Source organism: Sapajus apella, unplaced genomic scaffold (genome assembly GCF_009761245.1).
Source record: "Sapajus apella isolate SASKATOON/1434 unplaced genomic scaffold, GSC_monkey_1.0 scaffold62, whole genome shotgun sequence".
Taxonomy (NCBI): Eukaryota; Metazoa; Chordata; class Mammalia; order Primates; family Cebidae; genus Sapajus; species Sapajus apella.
The window spans coordinates 3,355,556-3,379,724 of record NW_022437002.1 but is presented as its reverse complement, the minus strand read 5'-3'; the positions used below and the strand labels follow the sequence as shown (position 1 = coordinate 3,379,724).

The window sequence follows — 24,169 nt, the reverse complement described above, 5'->3', positions numbered from 1 at the left end:
GGAGTTTCACTCATGTTACCCAGGCTGGAGTGCAATGGCGCGATCTCGGCTCACCGCAACCTCCGCCTCCTGGGTTCAGGCAATTCTCCTGCCTCAGCCTCCTGAGTAGCTGGGATTACAGGCACGCACCACCATGCCCAGCTAATTTTTTGTATTTTTAGTAGAGACGGGGTTTCACCATGTTTACCAGGATGGTCTCGATCTCTTGACCTCGTGATCCACCCGCCTCGGCCTCCCAAAGTGCTGGGATTACAGGCTTGAGCCACCGCGCCCAGCCTTTAAAAGCAATCTTTTAAAATATTTGTTAATCTCAAAGATTTTAGGAGTGTTTTAAATCATTTTTTAACATATTTGATAACTTTGTTGCCCTATGTGAAAAAAATTTTTTAGATAATTGTACATTTACCTGCACTCACAAGAAATAACACAGAGATTTTATGTACACTTTATCCAGTTTTCTCCATTGATGGCACTTTGGAAAACTAAAGTACACTATTACAACCAGGATGCTGGCATTGATACCGTGGTATAAGAAATACATATTCGATCTTTGTCCGTAGTTCCTGGCAAGAGTTCCCAAAACCCTTGGAATATTCTCAGTGATAGAAGTATCTTTTGTTATTCATTAAGTCCCTTAATGAGGTGACTATTGGTGGATCCCTAGATACTTCAGAAACAGAGAAATCAACGATGTGATTAGAGAGGGTTAGAAATTTCAACCCTATGTTCTGACTTCTAGGAAGGGGAGAGGGACTGAAGACTGAGCTCTAACACTGAAGGCCAATAATTTAACCAACCATGCCTATGTAACAGATCCTCCATAGAAACCCCTAAGCAATAGAGTTTAGAGAGTACCCCAACTCCATGGGGACAAAGGCTTTGTACTTGGAACCCTTTGGGTCTCATCCTGTGTATCTCATCTGACTGTTCATTTTTATCCATTAAAATAAACTAATAGTAACTATGGCATTTTTCTGAGTTCTATAAGTCATTCTAGCAAATTATCAACCTGGGGTGGGGTGGGGGAATGTGGGAATCCCAAAAATTGCAGCCAAGTGAGACAAAAGTGTAGGTAATCTGAGGATTCAATATGGGGATTGACATCTGAAGTGAGGGCAGTCATATGGGACTGAGCCCTTAAGTATGTGGAATATGACACTAACTCCCAGGTAGTCAGTGTCAGAATTGAACTGAATTGTTGGACATTCAGTTGATGTTAGAACTGGAGAATTGGTTAGTGCAGGAAAAAACATCTCAGATAAAATCCATTCAATCTTGTTCGGATTTCCCCAGTTTTACCTGTACTCATTTGGGTTTGTGCATATATGTATATGCATTTAGTTCCACATAATTTTACCACATGTGTAAATTCATGTATACACTGCCACAATTAAGATACAGAATAGGTCCCTCACCACAAGGAGCCTTCATATTGCCACTTTCTTCCCGTCTTAATCCTTGTCAACCATTAAATAATTTGTTCTCCATTTAGATAATTTTGTCATTTCAAGTATGTTACATAAAAATCTTTGTAAATCATATATTTGATATGGGACTATTATCCAGAATATATGAGAAACACTTGCCTAACTCAATAATAAAAACAAAAGTAACCCAATTTTTAAAAGGGAAAATGCAGACATTGTGGCTCACACCTTTAATCCCAGCACTTTGGGAGGCCAAGGAGGGCAGATCACTGGAGGACAGGATATTGGAACCAGTCTGGACAACAAAGTGAAACCCGGTCTCTACTAAAAATAAAAAAAATTAGCCAGACATGGTAGTGCATGCCTATAATCCCAGCTGCTCAGGAAGCTGAGGCATGAGAATCTCTTGAACCTGGGAGACAGAGGTTGCAGTGAGCCAAGACTGCACCATTGCACTCCAGCCTGGGCAACAGAGTGAGACTCTTGTCTCAAAAAAAGAAAAGGATTTTTTATTAGTCTGTTCTTACACTGCTAATAAAGGCATACAAAACTGGATAATTTATAAAGAAAAGACATGTAACTGACTCACAGGTCAGCATGGCTGGCGAAGCCTCAAGAAATTTAACAGGCAAGAGATCCAAGATGGCTGATCACTAGCAGCTCAGGATTGTAGCTCCCAGTGAAAACGCAGAGAACGAGAGGATGCCACACTTTCAGACGAATTTTTGTTGCTCACACACCAGGAGATTCCCAGCAGAGGAGCCCCATGGGTCGCCAGCGCGACTCTTGTGGCCAGTGAGGTGGTTTTGCCGCTGCCTTGGTGCAGCGGTTCTTGGTGTAGAGTCAGAAAAGCACAATCAATCTTAACGCCGCTGTTTTGGCCAGCACAGTGGGTTGCTCAGATTTTAGCGCTGGGAATCAACAAGTTGGACGTCCACTCAGAAACCCAATTATAAAGACGGTAATTATAAAGACCACAGATGGATAAATCTATAATGAAGGGAAGAAACCAGCCTAAAAAGGCTGAGGATACCCCAAATCAAAATGCCTCTCCCTCTACAGGGGGTCACAGTTCCTCAACAGCAACGGAACAAGGCCTGATGGAGAACGAGTGTGATCCATTAACAGAAACAGGCTTCAAAAGGTGGATGAGAAAAAACTTCAGTGAATTAAAAGATCTTCTTCTAACCCAATGCAAAGAAACTAAGAACTTTGAAAAAAGGTTTGACAAAACGTTAACAAGAATACACAATTTAGAGAGGGATATAAGTGAATTAACGGAGCTGAAAAACACAACGTGAGAACTTCGCGAAGTATGCACAAGTTTTAACAGCCAAATTGATCAAACAGAAGAAAAGATATCAGAGGTCGAAGACCAACTTAATGAAATAAAACAAGAAGACAAGATTAGAGAAAAAAGGATAAAAAGAAACAAGCAAAGTGTCCAAGAAATATAGGACTACAGCTAGTGCTCGACTTACGACCACGGTCGGGACCATGGACCGGTCCTAACACGATTTGATCGTAAGTTGAGTAGGCTATATGTACAGTTGAAATGGTGCACACGGAGATGGTAGTGCTGCCGGAAGCTGGTCCGCACTGTCGTATGCCCAGCTGGGCAACGTTTTGTGCTACCAGATGTGGAGCAGTCGTGGCTAGCGATTGTGGTCGTAAAGTTGAATGGTCTTAAGTTGCATAGGTGGTAAGTCGATCAATACCTGTATGTGAAAAGACCTAATCTACGTTTGATAGGTGTACCCAAATCTGACAAAGAGAATCAATCCAAGCTGGAAAATACGCTTCAGGATATTATTCAGGAAAACTTTCCCAAGCTGGCAAGGCAGGACAATATTCAACTCCAGGTAATACACAGAACACCACAAAGATGTTCCTCAAGAAGACCAACCTCAAGACACATAATCGCCAGATTCACCAGTGTTGAAACGAAGGAGAAAATACTGATGGCAACCAGAGAGAAAGGTCAGGTTACCCATAAAGGGAAGCCTATCAGACTCACAGCAGATCTCTCAGCAGAAACCCTACAAGCCAGAAGAGAGTGGGGGCTAATATTCAACATCCTTAAAGAAAAGAACTTTCAACCCAGACTTTTACATCCAGCCAAACTAAGCTTCATAAGCGAAGGAAAAATAAAATCTTTTGTGAACAAGCAAGCACTCAAGAGATTTCATCACCACCAGGCCTGCTTTACAAGAGCTTCCGAAAGAACCACTACACATAGAAAGGAACAACCAGTATCAGCCTTTCTAAAAAATACCAAAAAATAAAGAGAAACAACATAATCAAGAATTTACATCAACTAATGGGCAAAACAGCCAGCTAACATTAAATGGCAGTATTAAACTCACATATATTATTATTAATTCTAAATTTAAATCAACTAAATTCCCCAATCCAAAGACACAGACAGGCAAAAAAAGCCAAAACCCATTGATATGCTGCATCCAGACCCATCTCACGTGCAAGGATACATAAAGACTCAACATAAAGGGATGGAGAAAGATTTACCAACTAAATGGAGAGCAAAAATAAATAAATAAAAAGCAGGAGTTGCAATTTTTGCCTCTGATAAAATAGACTTCTAAGCAACGAAGGATAGATCATAAGAAGCAAAGAAGGATATTACATAATGATAAAAGGATCAATGCAACAAGAACGGCTAAAGATCCTAAATATATACGCACCCAATACAGGAATACCCAGATATACAATACTTATAAGGAGACTTAGACTCCCACCCAATAATAGTGGGAGACTTCAACATCAATATTAGACAGATCAATGAGACAGAAAATTAACAACGATATCCAGGATTTGAACTCAGATCTGGAACAAGTAAACTTAATTAACATTTATAGAACTCTCCACTTTAAATACACAAAATATACACTCTTATCAGTACCACATCACACCTATTTACAGGTTTCAATGAAATATTGGTTGGCTGCTTGTTTGTTATTTTCTACCCTCATTTTTTTTTTCATGTCTCTATTATTAAGCACAATTATAGGCATACCCACTTTTAGACTGCACTCTAGCCCGGGCAATAAAGCAACACCCCTGTTCTCTCTCCCTCTTCCTCTTTCTTCCTATCCTTCATTTTTTTTTTAAATTCTATTTTTTTTTCTTTCTCTTTTTTTTTTTTTCTGAAAAAAAAAAAAAAAAAGAAATTTAACGATCATGGGGGAAAGGGGAAGCAAACATGTCCTTTTTCATAGGGCAGCAGGAAGGAGAATGAGTGCCCAGCAAATGATGGTTTAATAAAAAATATAAAGCCACCATATCTTGTGAGAACTAACTCATTCTCATGAGAACAGAATAGGGGAAACCACCATCATGATTCAATTATCCCTACCTGGTCCCTTCCACAACACGTGGGGATTATGGGAGCTACAATTCAAGACAAGACTTGGGTGGGGACACAGCCAAACCATATCAGATTTGAATAGACATTCCTCCCCAAAAAATATACAAATGGCCAAACATGAAAAGAGGCTTAACATCATCAGCCATTAGGGAAATTAAAACCACAATGAGATGTCCCAGCACATCCATTAGGATGGTCATACCCAAAAAGATAATAACAAGTGTTAACAAAGATGTAAAGAAAGTAGAGCCCTCATACATTGCTGGTGGGACTGTAAAATGGTATGGTCACTTTGGAAAAACAGTTTGGCAGTTCCTCAAAAAGTTGAACAAAGAGTTACCATATGACCTACTAATTCTACTCCTAGGTATATACCCGATGAAAGCAAATATCCACACAAAAATTTGTACACAAATATTTATAGCAACATTATTCATAATACTAAAGAAGTGGAAACAATCCAAATATCCATCAAATGATGGAATTGCAATAAATTAATTTGGAATGGCAATAAAAGAATGAAGTATATATTACAAAACAGATGAATCTTGAAAATGTGGTTAAGTAAAAGAATCAGTCACAAAAAACTACATACTGCATTATTCCATTTATAAGAAATGTACAAAATAAGCAAATATACAGAGACAAAGTAGAAAAATGATTGCCTAAATCTGAGGACATAGAGAGAATATGGAGTGATGGCTAATGGGTACAGGGTTTCTTTTGGGGTGACAACAGTGTTCTCAAAGTAGATTGTGGTGATGGTCGCAAACTCTGAATATACCAAAAAAACCGCTGAAGTGCACACTTTAAGCAGGTGAAATATGTGGTATGTGAATCATATCTCAAGTTAAAACATAAGAATGTTATATAAATGGAATCGTAAAGTGTATAACCTTTTGAGATTAGCTTTTATCACTCAGCATAATTTCTGGATATTAATCCGGGATGTTGCATGTATCAATATTTTATTCTCATTCCTTCGTATTGTTGAGTAATATCCCATTATATGAATCTACCAGTCTAAGTTACTTTTTAATTATACTGAGTATCTTTTATTATAGTACCAAGTAATATTTTTTCTCCTCTGAGTTGTCTTTTCATATCCTTGGCACCTTTTCCTAATACCCACTCTTTATCATATGTACTACAAATTCTTTTTCCCAACTTAACTCTGCTTACAATGATTTTTGCAATTAAGTTTTTCATTTTTATGTAACAAAATATTCTTCTATGTTTTCTTCTAGTACTCTTATGGTTACTTTTTGTACATTAAAATCTTTAATTAAGCTTTAACTTATTTTAGCATAAGAAGTTAGCAAGTTGAGCTGGGCATGGTGGTTCACACCTGTATTCCCAGAACTTTGGGAGGCCAAGGTGGGTGGATCACGAGGCCGAGTTTGAGACCAGCCTGGCCAATATGGTGAAACCCTGTCTTTATTAAAAATACAAAAAAATTAGACAGGCATAGTGGTGTGTGCTTGTAGTTCCAGCTACTCGGAGGCTGAGGCAGAAGAGTCGCTTCAACCTGAGAAGCGAAGGTGCAGTGAGCCAAGATCGTGCCCCTGCACTCCAGCCTGGGCAATAGAGCTAAACTCCATCTCAAAAAAAAAAAAAAAAAAAAAAAAAAAAAAAAAAAGGAAGTAGTTTTGCTCCACCAGCGTGATATAGTAGCAAGATCCAGGGGCTAGAATCAGAAGGACTGGGTTCTAGTCTTGGCTATACCATTACCTAGCCAAATCACTCTGGGCAGACAACCAGTCTGTGGAACCTGCCTTTTCTGCTTAACATAGTTTTGGGAAATAAATAAGATTATAGGCTTACAATGAGATTCTCAAAAAGTGTTCAATAGATGCCTATTTATGAAGAAAACTTAAAACATTACATATATAATATATATTTGTATCACTTACAATACTATTCCCATTTCATGCACCATCTACTTGAAAATTCAGTGTCAGCCTCAGACAGAGGTAGCTTGCCCTCCTGCAAATTCCGTATCTAAAGAAGTCAAGTGATTTGCCTAGGGTCACAAGTGAAGTCTAGAAAGAAGCTGGTTTCAGAAGTAAACCCAATTAGCTACACCCCAGTCTTCCCCCTGAGTCAGAGACCACCATTCTTGTGCCCGCTAAAAATGAACTGTCATCTTGTGCTCATATCTATACATTAAAAAGAAATGAACAACAAACTGTCTGAAAAATGTAAAGCCTATAATTAGGAGGTGGTAGGGTGATAGCAGAGAGTAGAATCAGAGGGCTGAATTTCAAGCTATAGGCTCCTACCTTGCTTCCGACAGCCTGGGATTTTGATAAAGGCTCCATAGTCAGTCACCATAGCAACCTAGAAAGATGGGGGGAAAATCAATGTCACATAAATGAGAATCTTTCCTCTGTAGCATTTAACCTAGTCTCCCCAAATTTGTACTTCATATTGACTGCCTCTGTATGCTACGAAACTACCTAAAAATGATGCTCCGTCAAACATTCTTTCTGGGTTTTTTTGAAATGTAGACTGACAGGTATGTGTGTACACATTAAAAACACTGGTGAGATTAGAGTGTTGTCACACGGTGTGATGATACTGAGGAATATCCAAATCCTATACCTGGTAAAATCACCAAAGGAGTTTCATGAACAAAGGGAACATACTGATATTACCAAAGGAGTTTCATGAACAAAAGGAACAAAAAGCAAAAAATCAGGTAATGAAGTTATACTTTATATTAGCTAGGACTGAGGCCTCCAATTCCAATACAGAGAACTATAATAATTTGAGATGGATCATGCAGGGTATTCCTTATACCTAAACTTCAAGTCAATCCAGAGCATACAGTCTGTTATACTTAACTCCAAGTCTGAGTCTTGGGTTTCACCAAAACAACTAGATAAAAAGCCAATACAAAGATATCTGACAGAACTTGAAAATCAGAAAGAGTCTTTTGCAAAGTTGTCTAAGATGAAGAAGTTAGAGGCTCAATGGGTCTATGTAACAGGTAACCAATACTGGCATTCATGAAGGGTTAAAAAAAAAAAAAAAAAAAAAAAGGCAACCAATAAATGTTAGTGATGAAATGCCCAGAACCCTTGCCAGATAAATCATTAACCCAGGCTCTAGCTCTCTCTTCCCCCTGTAGCCTATCCCACTGCCCACCTATAGACTGAGGGTAATGTTGTCACTATATATGGAATTTAACACTAAATTATTATTTGTAAAATATTCAATATAATCTTATATATATAAACTTTATTCTTTTCAGTGCCTTTAATTAGCTGCTTTATCTTGAGCACTGTTTCAGCTTCACCATAACTAAAACAAGGGAGTAAATAAAACAATCCCAACTGTACTGCTATTTACTAATATATATTAAATACTCACTACATGCAAAATACTATTCAAAATGCTTTGCATAATCCTCATGCCACTGTATGGGATTGGTACTATTATTCCCTTTCAATAGACGACAAAAAGATGCATGAAGAGATTAAGCAACTTATCGGAAGTCCAAAGCTCAATAAGTAGCAGAGCTGGGATTTGGATCCAGAGTCTTAATTACACTAGAGCTGCTCATGAGTTCCCTTTAACTATAAAATTCTAATGGCCAAAAGCAATGTGGTATCTGATATCCTATCTGTTCCTAGCAACAATCCTAGAAATCATATACAGTAGGTCCCTATGCTGCAAATGAAGCGGAATAGTATAGGTGTATCTGGGTGCTGTGCCACAAGCCTGTAGTCCCAGCTACTCCAGAGGCTGAAGCTGGAGGATGGTTTGACCCTAGGAGTCGAGTCCAGCCTGGATAACATAGCAAGACCCCAGCCCTAAAAAAGCTTTTAGAAAATAAAAGAAAAAATAACAGTATAGGTATATAAAGTACACAGGCTTTAGAGTGAAAGATGTGGCTTCTAATCCTAGTTCTGCCATTTCCTACCTGTTGGATCTTGCACACAATTTGCCTTTCAAGGCCTAAGTTCCCATTTGCTCTCACTTTGCTGCTGCAGGTAACACATGATGTACATAAAGTACATGACATACATAAATGACACATAATGGACATTCAACAAAGTGTAGCTTTTCAATAATTTACAGTCTAAGACACTGAAGCACAAAGAGATTAGTGACTGGTAGGAAGGCACACTACTACTTAAGAGTTAGGGAGGCTGGGCACAGTGGCTCATTCCTGTAATCCTAGCACTTTGGGAGGTCGAGGTGGGTGGATCACCTGAGGTCAGGAGTTTGAGACCAGCCTGGCCAACATGGTGAAACACCATCTCTACAAAAAACACAAAAATGAGCTGGGCATGGTGGTGCATGCCTGCTATTTGGGTAGCTGAGGCACGAGAATCGTTTGAACCCAGGACACGGCGGTTGCAATGAGCTGAGATCCTGCCACTGCGCTCCAGCCTGGGTGAGAGCAAGACTCTGTCAATAAATAAATAAATCTGGAAGTTAGGGCCCAAATCACCTTGCTGCTGTAAATTAAGATAATCTCACTTTTCAATCCTGAAGCTCCAGTGTCACATTATGGTTTTTAGAGGTAATATAACAGATCTTAATTTGGCCTCTCCCAAAAGGAAAGGTTAATATATTCCAGAATGGATGCATGCAACTGTTCAGGCATTGTTTCCCATTTCTAGCACCAGGTGTTTTCATCACTGTGTCTCTCAGGGTACAGTCACACCTGCCACAGATGATCACGCAGGCTGCCTGGTGTCCCAAAGATAACTAGTCAAATAGCTCAGGGGAAAAAATTCAGTAACTATCTCGACTGAACTCGTAACAGCTTGGGTAAAATAAATTTCCCATTTTCAGATTATGGGTGGCAACTGGCCTTGAAACTTGTTATCACCATAATGTAAATGACGAATTTGAGGCTCAGAGGCAGAAGATACTTGTCAAAAGTCACAGAGTTAGATAGTAGCACAGCCAAGTACAACACAGACTTTTTTTTTTTTTTTTTTTTACTTCGCATCCAAACGCTATTTCTACCTTACCAAAATGAATCACCCCTCAGCATTTCTTTGGCTATTGCAAGCCTAAGCCAAATCCCAAGTCTCATTGCTATGCTTGTACCCCCTATCATGTATTAATATAATGCACTCTGCTATCAACATCCTTCTGAGAAGATGAGAGGATGAATATTAGCTTCTCAGCTATTTAATTACTGGGTCCCAAATCCCTGCTGAGTCCACCAAGAGAAGTGCTGGGACATGGGCTGAAACACCACCTTCTTCAAGGACAACTAGTCCTATGAGGCTTGGGCTCCATTTTATTCCCACATTTACTAAGCACCTACCTACTATGTGCAAGATACCACGTCAGATACTGTGAAATAAAGACAGCTTTAAAAAAGGGATGCCCAGGTTATTTTAAATAAATTTGAAGTAGTTACCAAGACACATGAGACAATCATGGCCTCTGCTCTACAGTAACTCACAATCTAGTAGTGGAGTGAGACACATACAAGTAATAATAAGACAGACCAGGATAAATTCTGTAATAGAGTTGTATCAACAAATGACCACAGAACCACCAGATTTACCATCTATATTTCTCCTATAACTCAATTCAGTCAAAAGGGTTCTCTTGGCAGGGTGTGGTGGCTCATACCTATAATCCCAGCACTTTGGGAAGCTGAGGCAGATGGATCACTTGAGGTCAGGAGTTTGAGACCAGCCTGGCCAAAATGGTGAAACCCCATCTCTACTAAAAATACTTAACTTCTGAAAAGAGTCTCCTTATCTATCAAATAGGGTTAACAATTTCTTTGGAGAGATTCAATAACAGAATGTGTGGAAGTACTAACATAGATTAGGCTTACAAATTTTTTTTTAGTTTTAATGTAATCCCTCATCTTTATAAATATTGAGTACTCATTAAAAGTTCATTCGATGAATGTTCTAAAAAGTTTCTTCTTTCCAATTTATATTTCTCTTTCCCTAACTCCATGTCACTTCTAAACCATCCCTTTTCAAATTGTGCTACTGAAATAGTAATTTAGAACCATAAAGTTCTCTCTGAAAATTCCTAAAGACCACCCTTCCTTAATAGTAATATACAAAACCTACACTAATTCAAGCTCCATCTCATATAAGAGAAAGCTGTAGGTTAGGATCCACTTTAGAAATCTGAGTCATTCTGTGGAGAACAGAGTGTTCTTCCCTTTCTTTGGTACAGCACCTGATGAGTGAGGGCTCCATGATCAGAAAAATCAGTTTCACCTCCAGTGCTACACTTCCTTCTTCTGAGCTCTAGTACCTTACTAACCTTTGGGAATACCGTGAACCATAAAGAAAAACGATAGAGGCTTTGAAGAGCAGAGCTGTTTGTTATTTGTTAAAATGCTATTATCCTTTGTATCTTGACTGTTATATTACAAGTTGAGATCAATGGAATTCAAGAACCACAATTATCTATAACTGACTGATAGTCACAGTCTGTCCTCAAAGACCTCACATTATTGGGAGGTAAAACTTTTGTCAGCCATAAAAAGCAAGCATGAATGCAAAGTATGAATATCAAGTCTGAATGATAACATTAAAATACTACAGGCTCAGGCTGGGTATGGTGGCTCATGCCTGATCTCAGCATTTTGAGAGGCTAAGGAGGGCAGATCACGAGCTCAGGAGTTCAAGACCAGCCTCAGCAACACAGTGAGACTTTGTCTCTACAGAAAAATTAGCCAGATGTGGTGGTGTGTGCCTGTAGTCCCAGCTACCTGGGAGGCTGAGTGAGAGGATCACTTAAAACCCAAGAGGTGGAGGTTGCAGTGAGCCAAGATCACACTATTGCTGTCCAGCCTGGGCAACAAAGTCAGACCTTGTCTTTAAAAAAAAAAAAAAAGGCCCGGTACAGTGGCTCACACCTGTAATCCCAGCACTTTGGAAGGCTAAGGTGGATGGATCACCTGAGTTCAGGAGTTTGAGGCTACCCTGGCCAACACGGTGAAACACTGTCTCTACTAAAAATACAAAAATTAATTGGGTGTGGTGGCAGGTGCCTGTAATCCTAGCTACTTAGAAGGCTGAGGCAGGAGAATCACTTCAACCTGGGAGGCAGAGAGACTGCAGTGAGCCGAGATCACGCCATTGCACTCCAGCCTGGGCGACGAGAGCAAAACTCCAATTCAAAAAAAAAAAGAAAAAGAAAAGAAACGTGTTCTCATAAGACACTGAGAACAATTTTTTGGCTTTAGTTTCACTTAAAGAGGAAGGAGCCAATGTTAATTAATTCCTACTATGTGTCAGGCATCGTATTTTTATAGATGATAGCATATTTAACCATCACAGTAATTCTATGAAAGAGAATTACTGTGAATAAATGGAATTTCGAAAAACTAAGGCTCAAAGAGATTAAGTGACAGCCTAAAGGCTCATATAGTAAGTAAAAGAGCCGAGACTAGAAACCTGACTTTGTCTGGTTCCAAAGCCTCTGCTCTTGAAACAAATATAATGTCTTCTCTGCCAAACGTTGATAATTCATTCTGTCATCAAAAATGTATCAAGCACTTACTATTTTCTACCCATCTACCTAAGACTGAGATATACAACAAAACAGACAGAACTGTGCCCTCATGGAGCTTAGTGTCTTGTGAGGAAGATAGACATTAAACAAGTAAACAATTAAACACAGCACAAACCTATAAGATGGGTAAAAAAATCTCTGAGGAGACAACATTAAGGCTGAGACCTAAAGGATGAAGACAAGATGATGGGAAAGTGGGTAGTTAAAAGGAAGAGTGACTTAGTCTGTTTGCGCTGCTATAACAAAATACCATAGAAATTTATGTTTCACAGTTCTGGAGGCTGGGAAGTTCAAGATCAAGGCGCCAGCAGATTCTGTGTCTTATAAGGGCTCACTCTCTGCTTCCAAGATAGTGCCTTGTTCTTGTGTCCTTTGGAGGTGACAAATGCTGTGTCTTCACATGGCAGAAGGAACGGAGAGGTCAGGCAGCTCTCTGTAGCCTCTTTTATAAGGGCATTGATCACATTTACAAGGGCAGAGCACCTTCATGACTTAATCACTTCCCAAGTGATTAATATCTTTTAATACCACTTCTTAATATCCGCACATTGGGGATTAAAGTTCAACATGAACTTTGGTATCTCTTTAACATTCACTTTGAAGCCTAATCCGCGATTCAATATCATCAAGAGATGAGGCTTTTAGGCTCTGCCCTCATGAATGGATGAGTGCCTCATAAAAGGGCTCGAAAGGGTGAGTTCACTCCTTCTGTTCCTTCTGTCATGAGGACACAGCATTTCTTCCCTCCAGAGGATGCAGCAGAAAGGTGCCATCTTGGAAACAGAGAGTAGTCTTCACCAGACACCAGATCTGCTGACAACCTGATTTTAGATTTCCCAGCCTCCAGAGCTGTAAGAAATAAATTTCTGTTCTTTATAAATTACCCAATCTCAGGTATTTTGTTATAGCAGCACAGACGGACTAAAAAAACCCAGCATGTACAAAAATCCTAAAGAGACACCAAGAACTCAAGACTGTTCAGAGCTCTTAAGGAGGCCAGTTGTCTTGACTACGAACAGGGCAGAACAAACAACATTGTGAGAGCAAGCAGAGGCCAACTTGTGGAAGGTCCATGAAAATGAGTTTGTATTCAATTGTAATGAGAAGCTTCTGATGAGTTGTGAGAAAGCAACATGTCCAACCTACTTTAAAAATTTTATTTTAGGCCAGGCACAGTGACTAATGCCTGTTAACTCCAAGACTTTGGGAGGCTGAAGTGGAAGTATCACTTAAGCCCAGAAGTTTGAGACCAGCCTGGGCAATATAGTGAGATCCCATCTCAATTTTTTATAAATAATTTTTTAAAAAACAATAGTCTTATGCTAGTTGCAATGTGAAGAACAGACTGGAGAGGAGCTACAATGAGGCAGGGATCCCAGTAAACACCAGGCAAGAATGAAGAGTTTTATTTTTTTTTATTTATTTATTTATTTATTTTTTTGAGACGGAGTTTTGCTCTTGTTACCCAGGCTGGAGTGCAATGGCGCGATCTCGGCTCACCGCAACCTCCGCCTCCTGGGTTCAGGCAATTCTCCTGCCTCAGCCTCCTGAGTCGCTGGGATTACAGGCACGCGCCACCATGCCCAGCTAATTTTTTGTATTTTTAGTAGAGACGGGGTTTCACCATGTTGACCAGGATAGTATCGATCTCTTGACCTCGTGATCCACCCGCCTCTGCCACCCAAAGTGCTGGGATTACAGGCGTGAGCCACCGCGCCCGGCCGGAATGAAGAGTTTTAATAGGGTGCCAGGGGGATAAAGAAGTACGCAGACCAGGGATATAATTAGAACTAGCAAACAGACTGGAGTGGGAGGGAAAATCTAAATCAAATCAAAAGAGAAATCAAGGATGATGGTCAGATGTGTAGTCTGGGAACCTGCAGGATAATGGTTCTATTTGTTGAGGTGAAAAAAATCTAGAAGAGAATCAAATCAGTTGAATGTCTCCATATGTTTTGTGTTATTATAACAGAATACCAGAGACTGGATAATTTATAAAGAAATGAAATTTATTTGGCTTATAGTTCTGGGGGCTGAGAAGTCCAAGAGCAAGGTGCCAGCATCTGGCAAGAATCTCCTTGTTATGTCATCCCATGGTGGAAGGTAAGAGGGTAAGAAGGAGAGAAAGGGATCAAACTCACAGCCTCAAGCCCTTCAATAATTGGCATTAATCCATTCAGGAGGTCGGAGCCCTCATGACCTAAATACCTCCTACTAGGCCCTACCTCCCAACATTGATACAGTGGGGATTAAGTTTCCAAAACATGCTTTTTAGGGGACATGTTCAAACCACAGCAGTGAAAAAACAAATTCAGTTTAAAACATAAATTAGAAATGCTGATATTCCAATGATGATGTCAACTATGCACTTAAATATCTGGAGCTTAGAGAAAGCACATGTGATTGCCAGATATTCCACTGGCCCTTCCCATTTAAGCTGTAATGCTCGAGACAGACTTAAGTGGACAGGAACATGAAACCCAGTTGTCACCCTCAGTCTATTCTTAACATAAATGGTAGGCTTTCAAAGCACAAAAGAATATACCTCTCCTTGGAAAATAGTGTAGAGAGCAGGCAAGTTTTCCATGGTCTCGGGCCTTCCTGAATTCATCTTTAATATTCTATGGCTCCTCCATTTCTGTTCTATTAAAGCTAATAAAAGTGTCCTGTCATAAAGAAATTAGACACCAATTAGAGAGATACCTGTGTTAAACAATGAATAGGCAGACAATTCACAGCTATTTCTATAGAATACCACTAGATTTAACATCTTACGCTTTTATCCAAATATCTTGTTTATTCTAATTGTGGGGAGTTTGGGAAATCTTGAACCAATTTCTTAACAATCTGTTACTTACCCAAGGCCATTAGACTACTAAATTTGTTGTGTTTGATTTTTGGTTTTTTAAATTGCTTTTTTTTGGCCAGGGGAAGAATTTTGGTGGGGGGGGGGTGGGAAAAGAGGGTATGTTTGACTAGATCTCAAAAAAATGGAATAACAGTAATAAAAACTAACATTAATGGAGTACGTACTATGTCCAGGCACTGTGCTAAACACTAGACATGCAATCTCATTTAATTCTCAAAACTCAGGCCAGGTACAGTGGCTCACGCTTGTAATCCCAGCACTGTGGGAGGCTGTGGTGGGCAGATCACCTGAAGTCAGGAGTTCCAGACCAACCTAGCCAACACTGCAAAGCCCCATCTCTATGAAAAATACAAAAATTAGCCAGGCGTGGTGGCAGGCATCTGTAGTCCCAGCTACTAGGAAAGCAGAGGCAGAAGAATCGCTTGAACCTGGGAGGCAGAGGTTGCTTTGAGTTGAGATCACACCACCATACCCCAGCCTGGGGAACAGAGCAAACTCCACCTCAAAAACAAAACAAAACAAAACAAAACAAATTCTTAAAACTCTTAAAATGTGGGATTATACAGATGAGAAAACAAAGGCTTCCAGAAGTCAAATCACTAAGCATGTCAAAAAGCCAGGAAATGGGGAGTCAAGCTGGCTGACTCCAGAGTCCATTCTCTTTATTTATTTTTTGTTTTTTATTTTTTTGTTTGTTTCAGAGTCCATTCTCATGACTACTATGCTAGGTGTTATATCTGAAGTGACCGCCGGGCATCGTGGCTCATGCCTGTAATCCCAGCACTTTGGGAGGCTGAGGTGGGTGGACCACGAGGTCAAGAGATCGAGACCATCCTGGCCAACATGGTGAAACCCCATCTCTACTAAAAAACGCTGGGCATGGTGGCATGCGCCTGTAGTCCCAGCTACTCAGGAGGCAGAGGCAGAAGAATTGCTTGAACCCAGAAGGCAGAGGTTGCAGCGAGCCAAGATGGCGACACTGCACTCCAGCCTGGCGCCTGGCGACAGAATGAGACTCTGTCTCAAAAAAAAAAAAAAATCTGAAGTGACTTCAAAGAGACAAGGGCGTACATTTTTTTCTTAATAACATTAAAACACACATACATACTGTAAAAGTTCAGATAATATATTAATAATGAAGAAAATAAAATCATCGAATTCAATTTGATTTATATTCGAGAATTGCTTGAACCCAGGAGACGGAGTTTCGCTGTTGTTGCCCAGACTGGAGTGCAATGGCACGATCTCGGCTCACTGCAACCTCCGCCTCCTGGGTTCAAGCAATTCTCCTGCCTCAGCCTCCCGAGTAGCTGGGACTACAGGCACGCACCATCATGCCCCGCTAATTTTTGTATTTTTAGTAGAGACGGGGTTTCACCTTGTTGACCAGGATGGTCTCGATCTCTTGACCTCGTGATCCACCCGCCTCGGCCTCCCAAAGTGCTGGGATTACAGGTGTGAGCCACCGCGCCCAGCGTGACTTATATTCTTACAGATTTTTTTTATATGTAGAAGTGGTTTGTTAATGGGATCATGAAATCATTAACATTTTCTTAATATATCATAGCAATTCATATGCATATACAACTTTTTTTTAACACCTATCTAATAAACCATTGTTGGATGTACCAAATTCATTTAACTATTTCCAAATTATGTGAAAATGCAGATTGCAATTCAGTTGGTCTATGCTACCTGAGATAATGCATTTTCAACCACCTCCTAGGTGATGCTGCCTAAGTAGCAAAACTTACAGCTTCGGATACTTACCTTAGAGATAATCTTGCTCAGCCTCCTGATTTTAAACAGAGAGGAAACCAGCAATCTAGTGGCTCTTAAACATGCCTCTTCATTCTGTTGGATAAATCACTGCCAAGATAAATCTAATGGCACTATCCTCAGTTCTCTTTCCTCCCAATTACACTTGACACCAGTAAGACCTGAAATTATTTTTGTTTTCATAGGCAAGTATCTCCTTCTCTTCTCAACCCCCACTGCTTCCTTTCACTTTCAAAGGACGACTTGATGTCCTGCTTTTGGCAAGTATTCCTAATTTACAATGACCATCCATTAAGTAGACAGCTTCACTTGAAACAGAAATGAAAGAAAATCCTGTCTGGATGCCCAAACCCTTGTTCTAGTATCATCCCATAACTCAGGAGCATCCCTTTCCTCAAGTTCCAAAAGATAATCTTGTATTATAAGGATACTTATAAACTTGCCCTTTTGTGCTTAGGTCAGCCAAAGTGTCTTTTTATTACTTTACTAAAAGTACATAAAGCGAACACAGGGAGATTTGTCAGTTCTTGAGAAATCGCTCATAAACAGGTTAATTCCAAGTTTTACATCCTGGCTAAACCCTGCCTCTTCCATTTCATAGCAATACAGTCTCATCTCTAGCTGTCCCTTCCCTCTGTCTAGTATCCCTCACCTCACATGCTAGAACAGGAGTTTCTAATCGATCAGGTTCTATCATGAGACTTTCATTAACCCTCCAACACTTGCAACATATTAGTGAGGTAAAAAAATCCATAGGGGCAGCTGAAACATCTAAATTAACTTCAGCATTGTAATCTATCATCTGTTCCTCTACACACAAAGGTCATAGGCCAGGTGCGGTGGCTCACACCTGTAATCCTAGCACTTTGGGAGGCCAAGGTGGGCAGATAACCTAAGGTCAGGAATTCAAAACCAGCCTGGCCAACATGGTGAAACCTCATCTCCACTAAGAATACAAAAATTAGCCAGGTGAGGTGGTGGGTGCCTGTAAACCCTGCTACTTATGAGGCTGAGGCAGGAGAATCGCTTGAATCTGGAAGGCAGAGTTTGCAGTGGGCCAAGATCGGGCCACTGCAGTCCAGGCTGAGCAACAGAGTGAGACTCCGTCTCAGAAAAAAAGGTCATATAAGGAACTGACACTGTTCCTTACAGAGCTCTGCTGTGATAAGCATATAAAAGTTTAAAGCTTTTGGATTTGCACCTCCTGTAGAACAGTAGCCTAAGAAACCCCATGCAATTCTTCAAGAAGGAAACTGGGGCCAGGTTCAGTAGCTCACGACTGTAATCCCAGCACTCTGGGAGACTAAGGCAGGAGGACCACTTGAGGCCAGGAGTTCAAGACTAGCCTGGGCAACACAGCAAGACTTTATCTTCACTTAAAAAAAAAAATCAGCCAAGTGTGGTGACACCAGCCTATAGTTCCAGCTACTTGGGAGGCTGAAGCAAGAGGATTGCTTAAGCCAAGAACATCAAGGCGGCAATGAGCTATGATTATGCCCCCATACTCCAGCCTGGGCGACACAGTAAGACCTTGTCTCAAAAAAACAGGGATGCATTTTTGAGGGAAAGCCTGAAACATAACAGTGCAGTAGTCCCCTCCATCCACAGTTGCAACTACTCACAGTCCATCATGGTCCAAACACACCAGATGTAAAATTCTAGAAACAATTCATAAGTTTAAAACTGTAATGTTGTTTTTATTAGTGTGATGAAATCGTGTGCCATTCCACTCTGTTCCATCTGGGATGTGAATCATCTGCTTTGTCCGGCATATCCATGCTGTATACATTCGTCACTTAGTGTATACTAAGTGCTCATTAGCCATGTAGTAGCCATCTTGGTTATCAGACTGACTGTTGAAGTATCTCTGCTTACGTTCAAATAATCCTTTCTTTACTTAATAATGGCCACAAGGAGTAGTAATGCTGGCTGTTTCGGTATGCCAACGAGAAGCTATAAAGTGCTTCCTTTAAGTGAAAAGGTGAAAGTTCTCAACTTAAGGAGAAAAAGAAATTATATGCCTAGGTTGCTAAGATCTATACTAAGAATGAATCTTCAATGTCTGAAATTGTGAGGAAGAAAAAAATTAGTTTTGCCGTTGCACCTCAAACTGCTAATGTTATAACCACAGTGCATGATAAATGCTCAGTTAAGATGGAAAAGGGATTAAATTTGTAGGTAGAAAATAGAAACATCTTCCAATTGATAGAAACTGGGTTCAGCAGTAGCCACAGTTTTAGGGATCCACTGGGGATCTTGAAATGTATCCCCATGGACAAGGGGGTACAACTATAACAGATTTACAATTTCAGCAAAGTAAATGGTTGTCATTCTTTAAACATGGAATATAAAACTTTTTTTCAAAGTCTGTAAAAAACCTAGGGCTCTATTGTGGTTACTCAGAGGCTCCTTAGTTAATTCATATTTATTTTTAAAAAGTCAACTTCCAGGTCAGGCATAGTAGCTCATGCCTGTAATCCCAGCACTTTGGAAGGCTAAGGTGGAAGGAATGCTTGAGCCCAGAAGTTTTAGACCAGCCTGGGAAACACAGTGACATCCCACCTCCACAAAATATTTAAAAAGAAAAGAAAATTATGGCTGGGTGCAGTGGCTCATGCTTGTAATCTCAGCACTTTGGAAGGCCAAGGTGGGTGGAAGTGTTTGAGGTCAGGAGTTTGAGACCAGCCTGGACAACATGGTGAAACTGTATCTGTACTAAAAATACAAAAAATAAAATAAATTAGTTGGGCGTGGTGGCACATGCCTGTAGTCTCAGGTACTCAGGAGGCCGAGGCAGGAGGATCACTTCAGCCCAAGAGATGAAGGGTGCATTGAGCCTTGATCATACTACTGTACTCCAGCCTGGACAACAAAATGAGACCCTGTCTCAAAAACAAAAAAGTCAACTCTGAAATATCTAGGTCACCACAAGGTCCAAGACCCATGAGGCTACCTCTAAGTCAACCAACCAGAGGTGAGCCTCCATACCAAAGGCTGGAGGAGTAGAACCCCCAAAGAAGCTAGAGCTGGGGGAAGTCCCACTCAGAGCAGTTGGGTAGGAGCCTCTCCTCAGTAATTAGGCAAAGGACAATTATTACTGATTCATACTTAATCTCCTAGCCATATTATGGTGGGTCACAGTGACAAAGGGGAGTGGGTGAGAATTACTGGAAGGGTGCCTACTATAACAACGTATTCTGCTTTGATCCAGTTTACATACTAAAATTCTGTCTAAGATTTCACTTGGAAAAAAAGTGTTCTGCAACTTTTAAAGAGTATATAGGGCTGGGCGTGGCAGCTCATGCCTGTAATCCCAGTACTTTGGGAGGTCAAGACAGGTGGATCATTTGAGGTAATGACTTCAAGTCCAGCCTGACCAACATGGAGAAACCCCATCCATACTAAAAACAGAAAAAATTAGCTGGGTGTGGCGTATGCCTGTAATCCCAGCTACTTGGGAGGCTGAGGCAGAGAATTGCTTGAACCCGGGAGGTAGAGGTTGTAAGCCAAGAAAGCGCCATTACACTCCAGCCCGGGAAACAAAAGCAACACTCCATCTCAAAAAAAAAAAAAAAAAAAAAAAAGTATTTAAGGCCAGGCATGGTGGCTCAGGCCTGTAATCCCCACACTTTGGGAGGCCAAGGCAGGCGGATCACCTGAGGTCAGGAGTTCAAGACCAGCCTGGCCAACATGGCAAAACCCCATCTCTACTAAAAATACAAAAATTAGCCAGCTGTGGTAGCAGGCGCCTGTAATCCCAGCTACTCGGGAGGCTGAGGCAGGAGAATTGCTTGAACCAGGAGGCAGAGGTTGCAGTGAACAGGATTATGCCATTGAACTCCAGCCTGGGAGACAAGAGTGAAACTTAGTCTCAAAAATAAATAAATAAATAAATAAAAATAAAAATAAATAAAGAGTTGAGCCAGGCATGGTGGCTCACACCTGTAATACCAGCACTTTGGGAGGCCAAAGCGGGTGGATCACTTGAGCCCAGAAGTTTGAGAATAGCCTGGGAAACATGGTGAAACCCCGTCTCTACTAAAAATAAAAAAATTAGCTGGGCATTATGGTGAGCACCTGTAATCCCAGCTACTCAGGAGGCTGAGGCAGAAGAACTGCTTGAGCCCAGGAGATGGAGGTTGCAGTGAGCCAAGATTGCGCCACTGCACTCTACCCTGGGCAAGAGACTCTGTCTCAGAAAGAAAAATAAAAGAATATATAACATTAAGATAGATACAGTCAGACAGGACCACATTCATACACTTAAAAGATCCAGTAAATTGACAAGGATTGAGGTCCGCCATTTGGAGTTGCCTTGCAATACTTTTTTTTTTTTTTTTTTTTTTTGAGACGGAGTTTATGTTACCCAGGCTGGAGTGCAATGGCGCGATCTCGGCTCACCGCAACCTCCGCCTCCTGGGTTCAGGCAATTCTCCTGCCTCAGCCTCCTGAGTAGCTGGGATTACAGGCATGCACCACCATGCCCAGCTAATTTTTTGTATTTTTAGTAGAGACGGGGTTTCACCATGTTGACCAGGATGGTATCGATCTCTTGACCTCGTGATCCACCTACCTCGGCCTCCCAAAGTGCTGGGATTACAGGCTTGAGCCACCGCGCCTGGCCCTTGCAATACTTTTGAACGCAGAACAAAGCATTTTGCTCGAATGTTTTAAACAACTGTGTTATGTAAGGAAGCAACAGGGACCAATCACTAGCCACTCTCTTTCCAAAACAAGGGGCAGAGCAAGGAAAGTATGTGATGGAAGTAAAGGGTACAGCAGAAGAAATGGTGGCCCAGAGTGAGGTCAGAGTCTACGTTGGGTGAGGAAGGAATCTACAAAGAGGATTGCAATACTGGGAAGAGCAGAGTGATGGGGGCACGCATTGGAGCATCCCAGAATGGGTAGTCAGAGCTCCAGTATCAAAAGGTGGGGCCCAAGGATCAAAGAAGTAATGCAATGTTAGTCTCATAATTTTAGTAATTACACTGACTATAGAGGAGAATAAAAATAAAATTAAAATAAACGAGGAAAATGTCCTTGTTTGTAAGAAAACTAGTTTTCAGGGCTGTTGGGGCATTGGGTCAGCAATTTAACTCAAATAATTCAGAAAAATGTTATGTGTACATTGCACATGATTGTTTCAAAAAAATTTTTAAAGTACACATGCAACTAGGAAGAAAACCCTACACATCCTGTCCTCCCATCCCTCAAGCAATAAAAAGTTTAAAGAACAATATTAAATTGGCCAGACACTTTATAGCCTTTTTGGAACTTCATTTAATGTGTCACCTTACTGACCTTGTCAAGATTTTTGTTATTGTTTGGATTTAGATTTTTTTGTTACTTAGGAGTACTAATTGACACAAACCCTAAAGAATTTAAAGGAATTTTAATTTATCTTTAATCTGTGCTGGAATTGAGAGCAAAGCAAGCTAATTAAAAATAGTAGGATATGAACAGAGACAGAATAATGACTCCAGAGCCTGCCCTGTTTTTGTTTTTGGTTTCGAGGCAGGGTCTTGCTCTCTTGCCCAGGCCAAAGTGCAATGATCCAATCATGGCTCCCTGAAGCCTTGACCTCCTGGGCTCAAGAGATCCTCCCAGCTCAGCCTCCCAAATAGATGAGACAGAAACATACCAAAGAGCTTGGCTAATTTTTTCTTTTTTTTGGTAGAGACTGGGTCTCATTATGTTGCTCAATCTGGTCTTGAACTCATGGGCTCAAGAAATCCTCCTACCTTAGCCTCCCAAAGTCCTGATATTACAGGCATGAGCCACGGCACCCAGCCAAGAATTCTTGGCTGCATTCTTAAGCACTATACCTCAAAAAGAATTTACAATCTAGGCCAGGCGCGGTGGCTCACGCCTGTAATCCCAGCACTTTGGGAGGCCAAAGCGGGCAGATCACAAGGTCAAATGAACAAGGCCAACATGGTGAAACCCCATCTCTACCAAAAAAAAAAAAAAAAAAAAAAAAAAAATTAGCTGAGCATGGTGGCACATGCCTGTAGTCCCAGCTACTCGGGAGGCTGAGGTAGGGGAATTCCTTGAACCCAGGAGGCAGAGGCTGTAGTCAGCTGAGATTATGGCACTGCACTGCAGCCTAATGACAGAGCAAGACTCCATCTCAAAAAAAAGGGGGGATTCATAATCTAATATGGTTTGGCTCTGTGTCCTCACCCAATTTTTTTTTTTTTTTTTTTAAAGACAGGGTTTTATCATGTTGGTCAGGCTGGTCTTGAACTCCCGACCTCAGGTGATCCGATCCGCCCGCCTTGGCCTCCAAAATGCTTGGATTAGAGGCGTGAGCCACCATGCCCAAATTTTATCTTGAATTGTAATCCTCATGTATTGAGGGAAGACACCTGGTGGGAGGTAATTGGATCATGAAGGTTTCATCTTGAATTGTTAATCCTCACGTGTTGGGGGAGGGACTTGGTGGGAGGTGACTGGATCATGGTGGTTTCCCCCAGGCTGTTCTCATTATCGTGAGGGAGTTCTCACAAGATCTGACGGTTTAAATGTGGCAGTTTCCCTTGCTCCCTCTCTCTCCTGCCACCACACAAGACATGTCTTGCTTCCCCTTCACCTTCAGTCATGAATTGTAAGTTTCCTGAGGACTCCCCAGCCTTTCAGAACTGTGAGTCAATTGAACCTCTTTCCTTTATAATTATCCAGTCCAGGCAGTTCTTTATAGCAGTGTGAAAATGGACTAATACACAGTCTAAATCTAAATTTTGTAGCGTATCACTCTAACACTAACTGGGTTCCAACATTAGAGGAATCAATATGGAGTAATCTGAAGGACATCATTCATGGAAGAGGCTAGAATGAGCAAGGTCTGGATCCATTCATTCGAACATGAAACCAAGGACCATTTCTTATTCAATTTTGTGTTCCTGGTGCCCGGTATACTACAAGTGCTCAGTTTTTTTTGAATGAGTGAACTGAGTATTACTATATGTCAATGCCAAGCATGGGTAGAGAAAGAAGGGGGAATGCATTCTGGTCTAAAAGAGCCGAGTCCCATTTAATATGTTGGACAGGTCAACAGATGGGACACTTTTTTTTTTTTTTTTTTTTTTTTTTTCCCCAAGACGACGGAGTCTCGCTTTGTCACCCAGGCTGGAGTACAGTGGTGTGATCTTGGCTCACTGCAACCTCTGCCTCCTGGCTTCAAGTGAT

The 24,169-nt window shown here is 40.9% G+C and overlaps 1 protein-coding gene and 1 long non-coding RNA gene across 7 annotated transcripts in view; one reads left to right on the top strand and one right to left on the bottom strand.

The window, feature by feature from the left end:
• Nucleotides 1-24,169, bottom strand: part of ZCCHC17 (zinc finger CCHC-type containing 17) — a 68,761-nt gene that overhangs the window by 39,595 nt on the left and 4,997 nt on the right. For 3 of the 6 annotated variants that reach the window (XM_032246684.1, XM_032246687.1, XM_032246685.1), the window contains exons 2-3: nt 14,879-14,999; nt 7,095-7,152 (exon numbers count right to left, since the gene is read on the bottom strand). In XM_032246684.1, the coding sequence (XP_032102575.1) occupies nt 7,095-7,152; nt 14,879-14,944 (124 nt within the window). In that variant the 5' untranslated portion in view covers nt 14,945-14,999. The remainder of the gene's footprint in view (nt 1-7,094; nt 7,153-14,878; nt 15,000-24,169) is intronic. The other 3 variants (XM_032246688.1, XM_032246686.1, XM_032246689.1) reach the window with 1 other exon arrangement.
• LOC116529165 lies at nt 3,395-19,030 on the top strand. The gene is made up of 3 exons (XR_004259414.1): nt 3,395-3,407; nt 13,093-13,099; nt 18,943-19,030. It is a non-coding gene; the product is annotated as an uncharacterized LOC116529165 (long non-coding RNA).